Source organism: Lithobates pipiens, unplaced genomic scaffold, assembly GCF_037356315.1.
Source record: "Lithobates pipiens isolate NorthernLeopardFrog02 unplaced genomic scaffold, aLitPip1_a1.2 Scaffold_10, whole genome shotgun sequence".
NCBI classification, from domain to species: Eukaryota; Metazoa; Chordata; class Amphibia; order Anura; family Ranidae; genus Lithobates; species Lithobates pipiens.
Window position 1 is genome coordinate 51,419,871 of NW_027507686.1, and position 12,608 is coordinate 51,432,478.

The 12,608-nt window shown below is 42.6% G+C and overlaps 1 protein-coding gene across 1 annotated transcript in view; it reads left to right on the forward strand.

The window, feature by feature from the left end:
• The window catches only part of SLC12A3 (solute carrier family 12 member 3), a 95,823-nt gene that overhangs the window by 13,425 nt on the left and 69,790 nt on the right, over positions 1-12,608 (forward strand). Inside the window, exons 3-7 of the mRNA XM_077454731.1 lie at positions 2,903-3,025; positions 5,485-5,560; positions 5,634-5,729; positions 8,962-9,101; positions 9,185-9,295. Coding sequence (XP_077310857.1) covers positions 2,903-3,025; positions 5,485-5,560; positions 5,634-5,729; positions 8,962-9,101; positions 9,185-9,295 — 546 coding nt within the window. The remainder of the gene's footprint in view (positions 1-2,902; positions 3,026-5,484; positions 5,561-5,633; positions 5,730-8,961; positions 9,102-9,184; positions 9,296-12,608) is intronic.

The window sequence follows — 12,608 nt, forward strand, 5'->3', positions numbered from 1 at the left end:
GTAATTGCGGTAACGCCGTCCAAGTAATGGGAATGGCGTTACCATGAGGAGAAGAGTAATCAGTTAGTAACGCTGTTTACTTTAACTCAGTTACTTACATCACTGAGCGTAACAAGGATGTTGCACTGGTTTATCCTTTAAATAAATACTTTGTGCTGTCCTTCTTTCCCACTTCAGAAAGTTGGGAGCTATGATTGAGGAATGTACAGAGATGAGCCATAACTTTTTGACCACTCACCTACTAATGAGTAATGCCACGTACACGCGATCGGAATTCTCGACGAAAAAAGCTCTGATGGTTTTCCAGTTGGAATTCCGACTGAATTTTGCTCAAAGTGTCTTGCCTATACACGGTCACACCAAATTCCGACAGTCAATAACACAGCGACATAAAACATGTTCGACGGCACTATAAAAGGGAAGTTTAATGCTTCCGAGCATTCGTCTAATTGTTTCCGAGCATGCGTCAGAATTTTGAGTGTCGGAATTGCATACACACGATCTAAAAATCCGATAGAAAGGTTTTCCGTCAGAAAAATTAAGAACAAGCTCTTAATCTAAAAACCGTCGGAAATGCCAACAGCAAAAGACCGATGGGCATACACACGGTCGGAAAATCCGATGAAAAGCTCCCATTGGACTTTTTCCATTGGAAATTCCGGCCATGTGTACGTGGCACAAGTGCCTCTTTTGCCACCAAAACAGCCTTCACCTTTCGAGGCATGTATGCCACTAGACCTCTGAAGGTATGCTGTGGTATCTGGCACCAAATTCTTAGTAGTAGATCCTGTAAGAACTGTGAGTTATGAGGTGGGGCATCCAAGGATCAGACTTGTTTTTCCAGCACATCTTACAGACGTTCAATTGGATTGAGATCTGGAAAATTTGAAGGCAAAGTCAACACCTCAAACTTGTTGTTCTGTTCCTCAAACCATTTTTGCAATGTGGCAGCACACATTTTTCTGTTGAGGCCACTGCTATCAGCGAATACTGATTCCATGCAGGGGTGTACTTGGTCACCAACAATGTTTAAGTAGATGGTACATGTCAAAGTAACATCCACCTGAATGACAGGACCAAGGTTTCCCAGCAGAACATTGCCCATTGCCTCCGCCAGCTTTCCTTCTTCCTATTCTGGATCCTGGTGTCATCTTTTCCCCAGGTAATTGAAGCACACACACCCTGCCCTCCACATAATGTAAAAGAATCATCAGACCAGGCCACCTTCGTCCATTGCTCCGTGGTCCACTTCTGATGCTCGTGTGCCAAGAGTAGGCACTTTTGGCTGTGGACACAGATCAGCATGGGCACCCTGACCAGTGTGTGGCTACACAGCCAGATATGTAACAAACTTTGATGCACATTTTTTCTGCTTTAGCTCTTGTTCACACGGTCGGACATTCCGACAACAAAATCCGTCGGATTTTGTCCGAAACTTGTTGCATACACACGGTCGGACACAGTTGTCAGAAAATCCGATTATACGTAACGTGATGATATTATTTCGTTACGATGGGACTACGTTCAGGCTAGTAGCCAATAGCTTTGGTCTAGGAATTTGATCTGAGCATGCGTGGCACTTTGTCCGATCGGAATTCTCTACACAATCGGACAAAGTCCGATCGGATCATGTTGTCGGAAAGTTTTATAGCCCAGCTCTAAAACTTTGTCCGTCAGATATTCCGACGGAAACAGTCCGATGGAGCCCACACACAGTCGGATTATCCGACAACACGGTCACATCGGACATTTTCCTTCGGGCTGTCCGACTGTGTGTACAAGGGCTAAGACACATCAACCTTATAGACAACATGTTTACTTGCTGCCTAAAATATCCCATCGACTTTCAGAAGCAATTGTATCAAGATAATCTATGTTATTCACTTAACCTGTCAGTGGTTACAAAGTTATGGCTGATCGGTGTAAAGGGTCTATATAATCATTATTGCACACTAAACAAGTTTTCTTGAGAGAAGTATGGGGTTCTTCAAAGAAATATTATATTCACCTAGGTGGATGCAGCATCGGTTCGATGCTACATCTGTTCCGCACTGCTTTTAAGACTGAGAACTGAGTGATTAAGACCACTGATCACTGGTTGTCAGCTCTGCCACTATAGTGCTCACTGGAGTGCCAGGCTGTGCAGAGGGCGGAAGCTGCTGGCTCAGACTTAGTTGCCAGTCCAGGCATCTGGGTGGATCGCAACCGTAAAGTCAGGATCTTTCCAAAGCCTGAGTGGCGTCAGCCGATAGTGGGCTTTAGCAGCTAAAAATGGGTCACGGGGTGCAGAACTGAACGCCTGTGATCCAAAGGAGAAGTAAGCCTGGTACACACGATCAGTTCTCAACCCAGCGGGCTGAACGAAAAAAAAACTGAAGAGCTCGGGAGGAGATACTGTACTAATAATCCAATGTTAGTATGGCACTCTCCCCCTGCTAAACTATTGTGTTCTGACAGGGGGATGCCGCCCCCCCCGCCAGACCTTACTGGTTGGCAGACCTTTTTTGATCATGCCCCCTTTGACAGAAGTCGGGTGTTGGGCTGGCTTCTGTTGCACCCGCTGCAGAAGGGCCGAATGTTCAATAGAGACTGGCCGATACTGCCCGATATTTGGCCCATGTGTACGGCCCTTAAGTGTATATGTAATGTAATACAGACTCCCCCTGCTTATTCTCTTGTCATTGGTAGCAATATTTTAGCTTTTTTCAGACTCCAAGATCCATTAGCTGAGGGTGTCTTCTGAGGATTGTTACCACACATAGTCCTTCCAGTTGAAACCCAAACCTTAGAAAACCTGTTAAAACTGGTAGTATAAATTTACAAAACTCTAATGTCTATAGCTACCTAATGAGGTAACACGTATTAAGCCATTTACTGATATTATTTCCTCGTGTTTCTTTAGGAGGATCACCTGCGGCCTCCATTGTATGAAGTCGGTGCAGAATCTCCAGATGGCGAGGCTGAGAATGTGGTGGAGAAGCCAGCAGGAGAACCAATCAGATTTGGGTGGATAAAAGGAGTCATGGTAAGTGTAAATTAGTCACACAATTACCGTAATTACAGTATACAGAGGCCACAGAAAGATGGAGCCATGGTACACATAGGTATGTGGTGTTATGATTGTAAAGCCCCGTACACACGAGCGGACTTTTCAACATCCAAAGTCCGTCAGACCGAGTCCGTCAGACTATCCAATCGTGTGTGGGCTGCAACGGACTTTAGCTTCGCAAAAGTCTGACGGACTTTAGAAATGAAGCATGCTTCAAATTTTCCCGACGGAACTCCGCCGGACCCGGTCCCCTTCGAAAAATCCGCTTGTGTGTATGCTACTCCGACGGACTAAAACCGACGCTAGGGCAGCTATTGGCTACTGGCTATGAACTTCCTTATTCGAATCCAGTCGTACGTCATCACGTTCGACTCCGTCGGAGTTTGGTGTGATGGTGTGTGTCCAAGTCCGTTCGGTCGAAAAGTCCGCCAGAACTCCGCCAGAACTCCGTCGGAACTCCGGCGGAATTCCTTTGGAGGTCTGTCGGACATAAGTCCTCTCGTGTGTACGGGGCTTAAGGCTTCATAAAAAATATAAATTGCATTGCTGCATATTTATACAGCCACCTTTGCTGAGCCATGTGCTTTTATACTGGAATCTTTATTTTGCTGTCTAAATGGCTGTGCTGGATATTTATCTGAGTATGAACCAACCCATTTGGGACAGTAGTTGATTAGAGAGGACTTGCTGACATGGTCAAGTAACACACACATACTGTATGTGTGTGTGCATATACTGGTATATACATATCTATATACAGTGTCTCACAATAGTGAGTACACCCCTCACATCTTTGTAAATATTTTATTATATCTTTTCATGTGACAACACTGAAGAAATTATACTTTGCTACAATATAATGTAGTGATTGTACAGCTTGTATAACAGTGTAAATTTGCTGTCCCCTCAAAATAACTCAACACACAGCCATTAATGGCTAAACCGCTGGCAACAAACGTAAGTACACCCCTAAGTGAAAATGTCCAAATTGGGCCCAATTAGCCATTTTCCCTCCCCGGTGCCATGTGACTCAATAGTGTTACAAGGTCTCAGGTATGAATGGGGAGCAGGTGTGTTAAATTTGGTGTTATCGCTCTCACTCTCTCATACTGGTCACTGGAAGTTCAACATGGCACCTCATGGCAAAGAACTGTCTGAGGATCTGAAAAAAAGAATTCTTGCTACATAAAGATGGCCTAGGCCAGTGATGGCAAACCTTGGCACCCCAGATTTTTTGGAACTACATTTTCGATGATGCTCACGCACTCTGCAGTCTAGTTGAGCATCATGGGAAATGTAGTTCCAAAACATCTGGGGTGCCAAGGTTCGCCATCACTGGCCTAGGCTATAAAAAAATTGCCAAGACCCTAAAACGGAGCTTCAGCAGGGTAACCAAGACCATACGGCAGTTTAACAGGACAGGTTCCACTCAGAACAGGCCTTGCCATGATCGACCAAAGAAGTTGAGTGCACGTGCTCAGCGTCATATCCAGAGGTTGTCTTTGGGAAATAGACGTATGAGTGCTGCCAGCATTGCTGCAGAGGTTGAAGGGGTGGGGGGTCAGCCTGTCAGTGCTCAGACCATACGCCGCACTCTGCATCAAATTAGTCTGCATGGCTGTCGTCCCAGAACATAGCCTCTTCTAAAGATGATGCACATGACTACTAGGGGAAGAGATGGATTCTAGTCCCTGCTTTGCAAGACCACAGAACCATTCCTTCCCCTCTGTCAGAACAGCGATCTGCCTTTTTTACATAGGCAGATCACCATTCTGTGTTGTTCACCAACTATTGGCGGGTGCTGGAGGACATTGTGTGCCCGGCACCCACAGATCAGCTTCTGCTGTGAAAAATCACAGCAGAAGCAGCCTGCCAGCAGAGCGTGCGTGCCCCCTGCAGGTGGATAGTGGTAAAGAAAACGTACAAACTCCTACAGTTTAGTTTAGTTATTTTTCTTCAGAAAGCAGCCATAGTCTAGGCAGAAAAGTCTGTCTCCTGCTAGCAAGCTTTGGAGGGGAACTGTTGCCCTCTGTATAATCAGATTTCCAACACCCCCCCCCCCCCCCCCCGTTAAATCAGAGTCAAAAATTCCAAATTAGCTTGGAGAGTGAGCTAATTGCAGAGGTCTGAGGAATAACTTAGCAGAGGACATCTATTCAAGACTGCTTGTCCATAGGTTCCCCCTGTTAATAGAAGTGGAAAAATAACAAATATACTGGCAGGATCAACAGATAACAAAACTATGTTGTAGTTGAGACCCTGTATTAATGCTGGTGACAATATGCATCATATATGTCATGTAATTTTGCCCAAAATTAATGAAAAAGTGATTTTAAGAAAAAAAAGTAATTTAGTAGCATTAGATTAGTAGTAGGCTGTTTTCATAGTGGCAAGAATATGTAGGTTAATCACTATTGTCTATATTACCTGCCCAGATCCGCTGCATGTTGAATATCTGGGGAGTGATTTTGTACCTCCGTCTACCCTGGATCACCGCTCAGGCTGGGATAGGTCAGTATATGTTCAATATTTTGTGTTCACAGGTCTTATACATACATTAATGCTCTTTTAAATTCCTCTATAGCGCTAACCTGGCTGATTATCCTCATGTCTGTGACGGTCACCAGTATCACAGGATTGTCTATCTCTGCTATTTCCACCAATGGAAAAGTCAAATCAGGTAACTTGAGCTGTGTTTATAGAGAATGCAACCAAGGCAGTATTTTTAAACTAGGTACACACTATCAGTTTTTTTTTCGTTCAACCCAACGGGCTTCGCATAGTATTACCTTTGTAATGTTAATACAGCGATCTCCCCGCTAAGCTATTGTGTTCTGACTGGGGGACCGCCCCCTGTCAGAATACACTGATCAGTGTTCGCAGCCATTGGGTGAGATGTTGAGCAGATGTTTTTCAGTCATGCCCTTTTGTCAGAAGCCAGACAGGCTGCTGTACACGGGCTGAATGTTTGATGGCTTCTGTTGAACCCGCCGATATTCGCCCATGTGTACAGAGCTTTAGTATTTAACGTAAAAGTCCTGAGGCTGACCATAGATGTTAGATGGCTAAATAATTGTTTTTTCATATAAAGATGTTTATGCACTGAACAGACATCTGTATAAGCCTTGTTCTGAGTGGAGATGAGCTTCAACATCCTCCAAACCATCTGTAGCTGAAATGCAAACTTGTGATCTTTTTTTTTGTTTTTGTTTTTTTAACTCCAATGAGCTGTGGGCTGAGTCATTACCACCGTGCAGACGGCCTCTTAAGTTAAATGCACAATGTGCTAGTATGGATTGCATAGTAGCATATTATGTGAAACTTACCTGAAAACGAAGCCTTCCAGCGATGCAATGTTGTCTCTGGAGGCCACTTCCATCTTCACCCGTCTTGCTTCCGGGTTCGCGGACTCCAGCTCTGTGACTGGCTGGAGCCACAATGATGTCACTCCTGTGTATGCGCATAGGAGCTGCCGGTCACGGCACAGGGTTCCAAAGGAATGTGCTAGTGATATCACTGGCTGCATGTACAGTAAATATCCCCTAAATGGTACACTTTTAGGAGATATTTACACTACCTATAGATAGGCCTTATTATAGGCTTACCTATAGGTAAAAGGATTGGAATGACCCAACCTGTAGCTCACTGGAGTAAAAAATAGCACAAATTTTGGATAGTGCAGAGAATGCCCAAGCAAATTTATAATCATAAGGAATCAAAAGAGATCAGCCAGGTAAAACCCAGCGTTAAAAGTTATCTAAAGACACATTTTTTTTTCATTTTGGGTTGAGTCAGGAATAGTTAAAACCCATGTCAGGTTTGGTTTGTTTTGCCACCGGTGTCCCATTACTTCCTGTCCTGTAGACACAACTAAAAGTGTCTCCTCTCTTGGATAATTGTCACTGGTATAAGCTTTCCCATTGGAAAATTTCCACTCTACTCCTGTTCCCGATGTCAACTCAAGATTTGGCATTTTCTCCTCTTTTTTTTCCTAAAGACAAAGGTCATAAAGGACAAATGAAGAGAGTGAATATCCTTGGTGAAGATGTGGCATAAACACATTAAAGGAGCTCTCAGCCCTTGTACACACGGTCGGAGATTCCGACGGAATGTGTCCTATCGGACCTTTTTGTCGGATATTCCGACTGTGTGTGGTCTGCATTGGACTGTTTCCATCGGAATATCCGACGGACCAAGTTTTCCAACTTGCCGGTAAAATTTTCAGACAATATGCTCCTATCGGACATACTCCAATCATGTGTAGCCTACTCCGACGGACAAAGTGCCACGCATGCTCAGATCAAATTTCTAGACCAAAGCTATTGGCTACTAGCCTGAACGTAGTCCCTTCATAACTAAATAACATCATCATGTTATGTACAATCGGATTTTCCGACAACTTAGTCCGACCATGTGTATGCAACATCACTTCCGGACCTCTTCCGGAATTAATCCGTCGGAATCTCCGACTGTGTGTACAAGGGCTAACGCCTCACTACTCTTATCCAAAAATAAAAAATAAAAGTTTGCCACTAGATAGGCAGAAAATGTATTAAAAATTGCACTTGAAAGTAGATGTAAATTATACAGTCAGTAGTATACCATGCCATAGCACAAAAAAAAGAGAGAATACAGTCCAGCCAATGAGTCAGATCTTACAAATAAGGCACAGTCATTACACCATTGTTGACACAGCAAGTACAGGGCTTAGATACACTTTAAACTTACATTTGAAGACCCACAATTTAAAGCCTAAACTAACTATTGGTTTAATTCAGTTAAATACATTCCCGGGGGGTATCTACAGTAAGAAACAAGTCAACACAATTTTTGTTTTAGTGCACCTAGGATGTATTTATTTAATTTGAGAATTCAATTGGGGCTTTTATTAGTTCCCCTGACAATCTGTTCTTGCTGTTCTTGTGCTGCTGTTGCATGTTAGAATTTGGTTTTGGCAAAACTAATAGCAATGAGGAATTCTTTAACATGAAGATAGGTAGTACAATGAGGATGATAGGAGGAGAGAAACGCCACTTTGGAGCGAGCAAGGGATTCGCTGCTCCACAATCTTACAACCCTTTGGATTTCCTTCCTTTATTTTCTGTTGATTCTTATTTTCCTCCATCATTTTAAAAGGAAAAAACATTTTTTCTCTAAACCGCTTTTTTTGGGTCTTCCTGGTTTTCTTCACCCCTCTACCCCTGCAAAAAAGATATTTTTTTTTGGTGTTTTGCTTTTTTTTTCTATAAAGACCCGTACACATGATCACACTTTTAGAAAACAAACATGCAAATTAGCTGTTTTAAGGCAACATCCGACCGTGTGTACACTCCATTGGACAAACTTTTTATGTTTTCATCTGAATTTTGTTGGCTGTGCGAACAGACAAACTTTTTGACAACATAAGTCCGATGGAGCAAAGTCCGATTGTGTGTACACAAAACCATCGGACTTTTGTACAGAGTACAAACACGTATGCTCAGAACCAAGGCAAAAGATCAGACAACAATACAGAAGTTGACCAAAGAGTAGCGCCGTCAGTACGTTGAAACGTCACTACGTTCGTGTTTGTTGCATAAAAAGTCAGATCGTGTGTATGCAATACAAATTTACGGCCAACGCCCTTTGTGCAAAAGTCCACGGGAAAGTTTGTACAAAGTCCGATTGTGTGTATGAGGTTTTAGATGTATCATGTACCCACCCAATTGTTCTGTTTACCATGATTTCATTGATGAAGGTTAATTGTTATAAGTTTCTCTTTAGTTCTTTTTAACCCCTGCAGCAAATAAGTACAAGTGGGGGATGCCCACATTGTCCAGTCACAACTGTATATCAGTTCTGGGTGGACTCAGACTTTAAAGTAAATTGTCAGAATACTATTTTCAACTTTAAATATATTTTATACAATTTAGGTGGCACCTATTTCCTTATCTCTAGAAGCCTGGGACCTGAGTTAGGAGGATCTATTGGCCTGATATTTGCATTCGCAAACGCTGTGGCTGTTGCCATGCACACAGTTGGCTTTGCAGAGACTGTGCGAGATCTGTTGCGGGTAAGACAATGAGCCTGAAATAAATGATAATGCACAAGTAGTACTTACAGTTGTACATAATACTCAGAATTTCACCATTACAGGATTATGATGCAACCATTGTGGACCCAACTAATGACATCCGAATCATTGGCATCATTACTGTTGTGGCACTTCTAGGAATCTCTCTGGCTGGTATGGAGTGGGAGGCAAAGGTAACAAAAAATGATGCAATGTTAATTAATATATAGCCAATGTATAGCATTTTTTTCCTGCATAATTGTCAGCAGGTGTCTTGCAAATACTTGTTTTAACAGAAGCATTGTATTTATTCAACAGTAAAGCAAAGCATAGGTGCCACAAATTAAACAACTAGAAATAAAATACATCAATGACATTGATATATAAACATTCATTACATTTAATCTATAGTAATTTACATCTCCATCCAATATGGCTCATCCAGAAGACAACTAAACAAAACACACATTGATGATACTGCCATCATGGGTTGCAGCAATGAAATTTGCACAATTCCCACATCAACAAAGACAGTGCTGACAGGGGAATACATTGTCTTCTTCCAGCGGGGAAGCCATCTCTGCCAGGAGAAGACAGTGATTATTGCTAGCAGCTATAGCCGCTGCTAGAGATAAATGCAAGAGAATCCGGCAGGCTGGTTGTACCCAATTTGATCGATTGATCGACTTGGTACATTCTGCTTTGCCAATAACGGTTCCAATCTTGGCCGGCTCCTGCTGAACCAGCGGACATTCAAACCGGGTATGACCAGCTTTATTTCTGACCCTGCTAACGCTGTTTGAAGCAGTCACTAAGGCTGGGTTCACACTGCAGTACTCTCCGGCTCACAGCAGGAGTCCAGTGCGTCCCCATTCACTGTTTCAGGTCTGATTCAGCCTGAATTTTTGGTTAAATTCAGGCCTGAAATGGACCAAAAGACCCACAGAACTCCTGTACGATTTGCACCAGAGCTACTGCAGACTTGTGTGAACCGGTTCCATAGAGAGCCGGTCACAATCTCCTGCTATGCGAATTGGATGGGGGGAAATCCGCATCCAATTTGCAACAGTGTGAACCCAGCCTAAATTAATGAATCCTTTGAGCTTCTAGTAAGGCTGCGTTCACATATGATCCTCATGTGGCTCACAGCAAGGGTGCGGTGCGTCCACGTTCACCGTTTCAGATTTGAGCCTGAATTTTTGGCTAAATTCGGACCTGAAACGGACCAAAAGAACGCATTGAGTTCTTGTGCAAATCACATCGGAGCCGCTGCGGAGATATGTGAACCGGCTCCGTAGAGAGCCGGTCACAATCTCCTGCTAGTGCGAATTGGATGGGGGGAACCTCCATATGAGCATTCAAGGCAAAAAATCTCATCAGTACATTCAATGACATGATGAGTGTTGATAGAAAGGGCTTTAAAAACATTTGCTTTAACATTTGATTTTGGAGTAAATATACTTTTCCCAAAGGAATACCATATTCACTGTTAGAGAGTTTGAGAAAAATTCTCCTATTGTCATCACTGCAGTCGAAAACGAAGGTCGATGTGACCCCACTAATGACTAGAAATTTGAACAAACGTTCTTAAAACAAAAAATTCCCAATTAAATTCTAATAGTGAATGGTCAGTTTTATACTGTAGGCCATTATACATGTCTTTGGACTAGAATTCCAGTGTATGACGACTAGTGCTTGTGTAGCCACACATTCAAACTCAGCCGTGTTCAAATGAAAAAAATCTGTGTTTGACCTGCTTTTTTCTGCCATCCAAACACACTTCAATAGAAATGAATGCAACGGAAGAAACACAATGGCAGGAAGGTCAAACCGACCTCTGAACTGTCTTCTACACCTCTCCATTAAAGTTAATTGAAATGTACTGACCCTGTGTTTCCGCACAGGTAAAACACATAAAAACAATGCTCAAGGCCTTAATTTGTCTATAGACATCAGGGAATGGCTGAATGTACATTACATCCACTTTCTATCCTAAAATGCTCCGGTGAAACAAGGAGTTAGGTTTCGGCAATAAAGAAGAGTGGAGGAGCAATGCACAAACAAACCAGTGCTAGCTTATCCTAGGGATAATGATAGAATTTGAGGCTTTTATGGTAGTGCAGTGTTGGATCAGCGAGGCAGGAAATGTCGACGAGGTAGAAACAGGTACCTTTGCTGGTCTGCTTGCTTCCAGGTCATTTCAGATTGAATTTAAGAAATAACTCCAGCCAAAACAATTGTTTTAGTTTTGAAAAGATTGGGGAAGGGATAGATAGGTGTTTATTTTGAGGTACATTAGATGGAAAAGTGAACACTGGATTCCTGGTTCTGATTGAATATCCCAGCTGGGTATGTTTTTACTAGGCAGCTCCCTACTGTACAGGGCTGTGGTTAGGTCCTTGGAGCACATTTTCTTTATAGTCCAAAAATTGATTATTCATCACACATTTTCTTAAAAAACAGCTTTTCGGTGGCACTAGGGGACCCCTTTCAGCAGAGCTGCAATTAAACTAATAGGAGTCCTATCAATTGTATATAACAGCACAAAATCTTATTAGGAATAGGGGGGAAAAAATTATTAAGTCATAATACGCAGTACAGGGGGTCCCCTACTTACAAACATCCGACTTACAAACGACTCCTACTTACAAACGGAGGGAGATAACAGGAAGTAAGAGGAAATCTACCTCTAGGAAGGGAAATTCTGTCCTGTAGGCCCTTCTACACACGGTCGGACATTCCGACAACAATTTTTGTAGATTTTGTACGAAACTGGTGTTGCATACACACGGTCAGACAAAGTTGTCGGAAAATCCGATCGTTCAGAATGTGATGACGTTCGTTGCGACGGGACTACGTTGCAGCTAGTAGCCAATAGCTTTGGTCTCGTAATTTGATCTGAGCATGCGTGGCACTTTGTCCGATCGGAATTCTCTACAAACGATCGGACAAAGACCGATTGGATCATGTTGTCGGAAAATTTTATATCCAGCTCTCAAACTTTGTTGGTCGGACATTCCGACGGAAAAAGTCCGATGTAGCCCACACATGGTCGGATTATCCGACAACATAGTCCGATCTGACCTTTTCCTTTCGGAATTTCCGACCATGTGTACAGGGGCTTAGAGTTAATATGGGAAAAAGGTGTCTCCCAAAATTTTCAAAATCCAATTATCATTGGGACAGAAAGTGAGGTGAAATCTTCTGTACAGGGGCACAGACAGCTAAACAAATGTTACAGGGGTGATAACCCTTCTCTATGTTATCCAAAAAGCTTAAAAATTTATTTTTTGGCTGGAGCAACACTTAAAAAAATTTACCTGTTCCGACTTACAAACAGATTCAACTTAAGAACAAACCCCCTGTACTGATAAAATATATATGATATTATAATATTAATTAGTATGTTTATTACTGTTTGGGTCTAAATTTTAACCATTACCCTTCACTTCTGTACTATTGAGTGCTGTAAATAGGACAAGAAGAGATTGGAATTTACCTAATAGG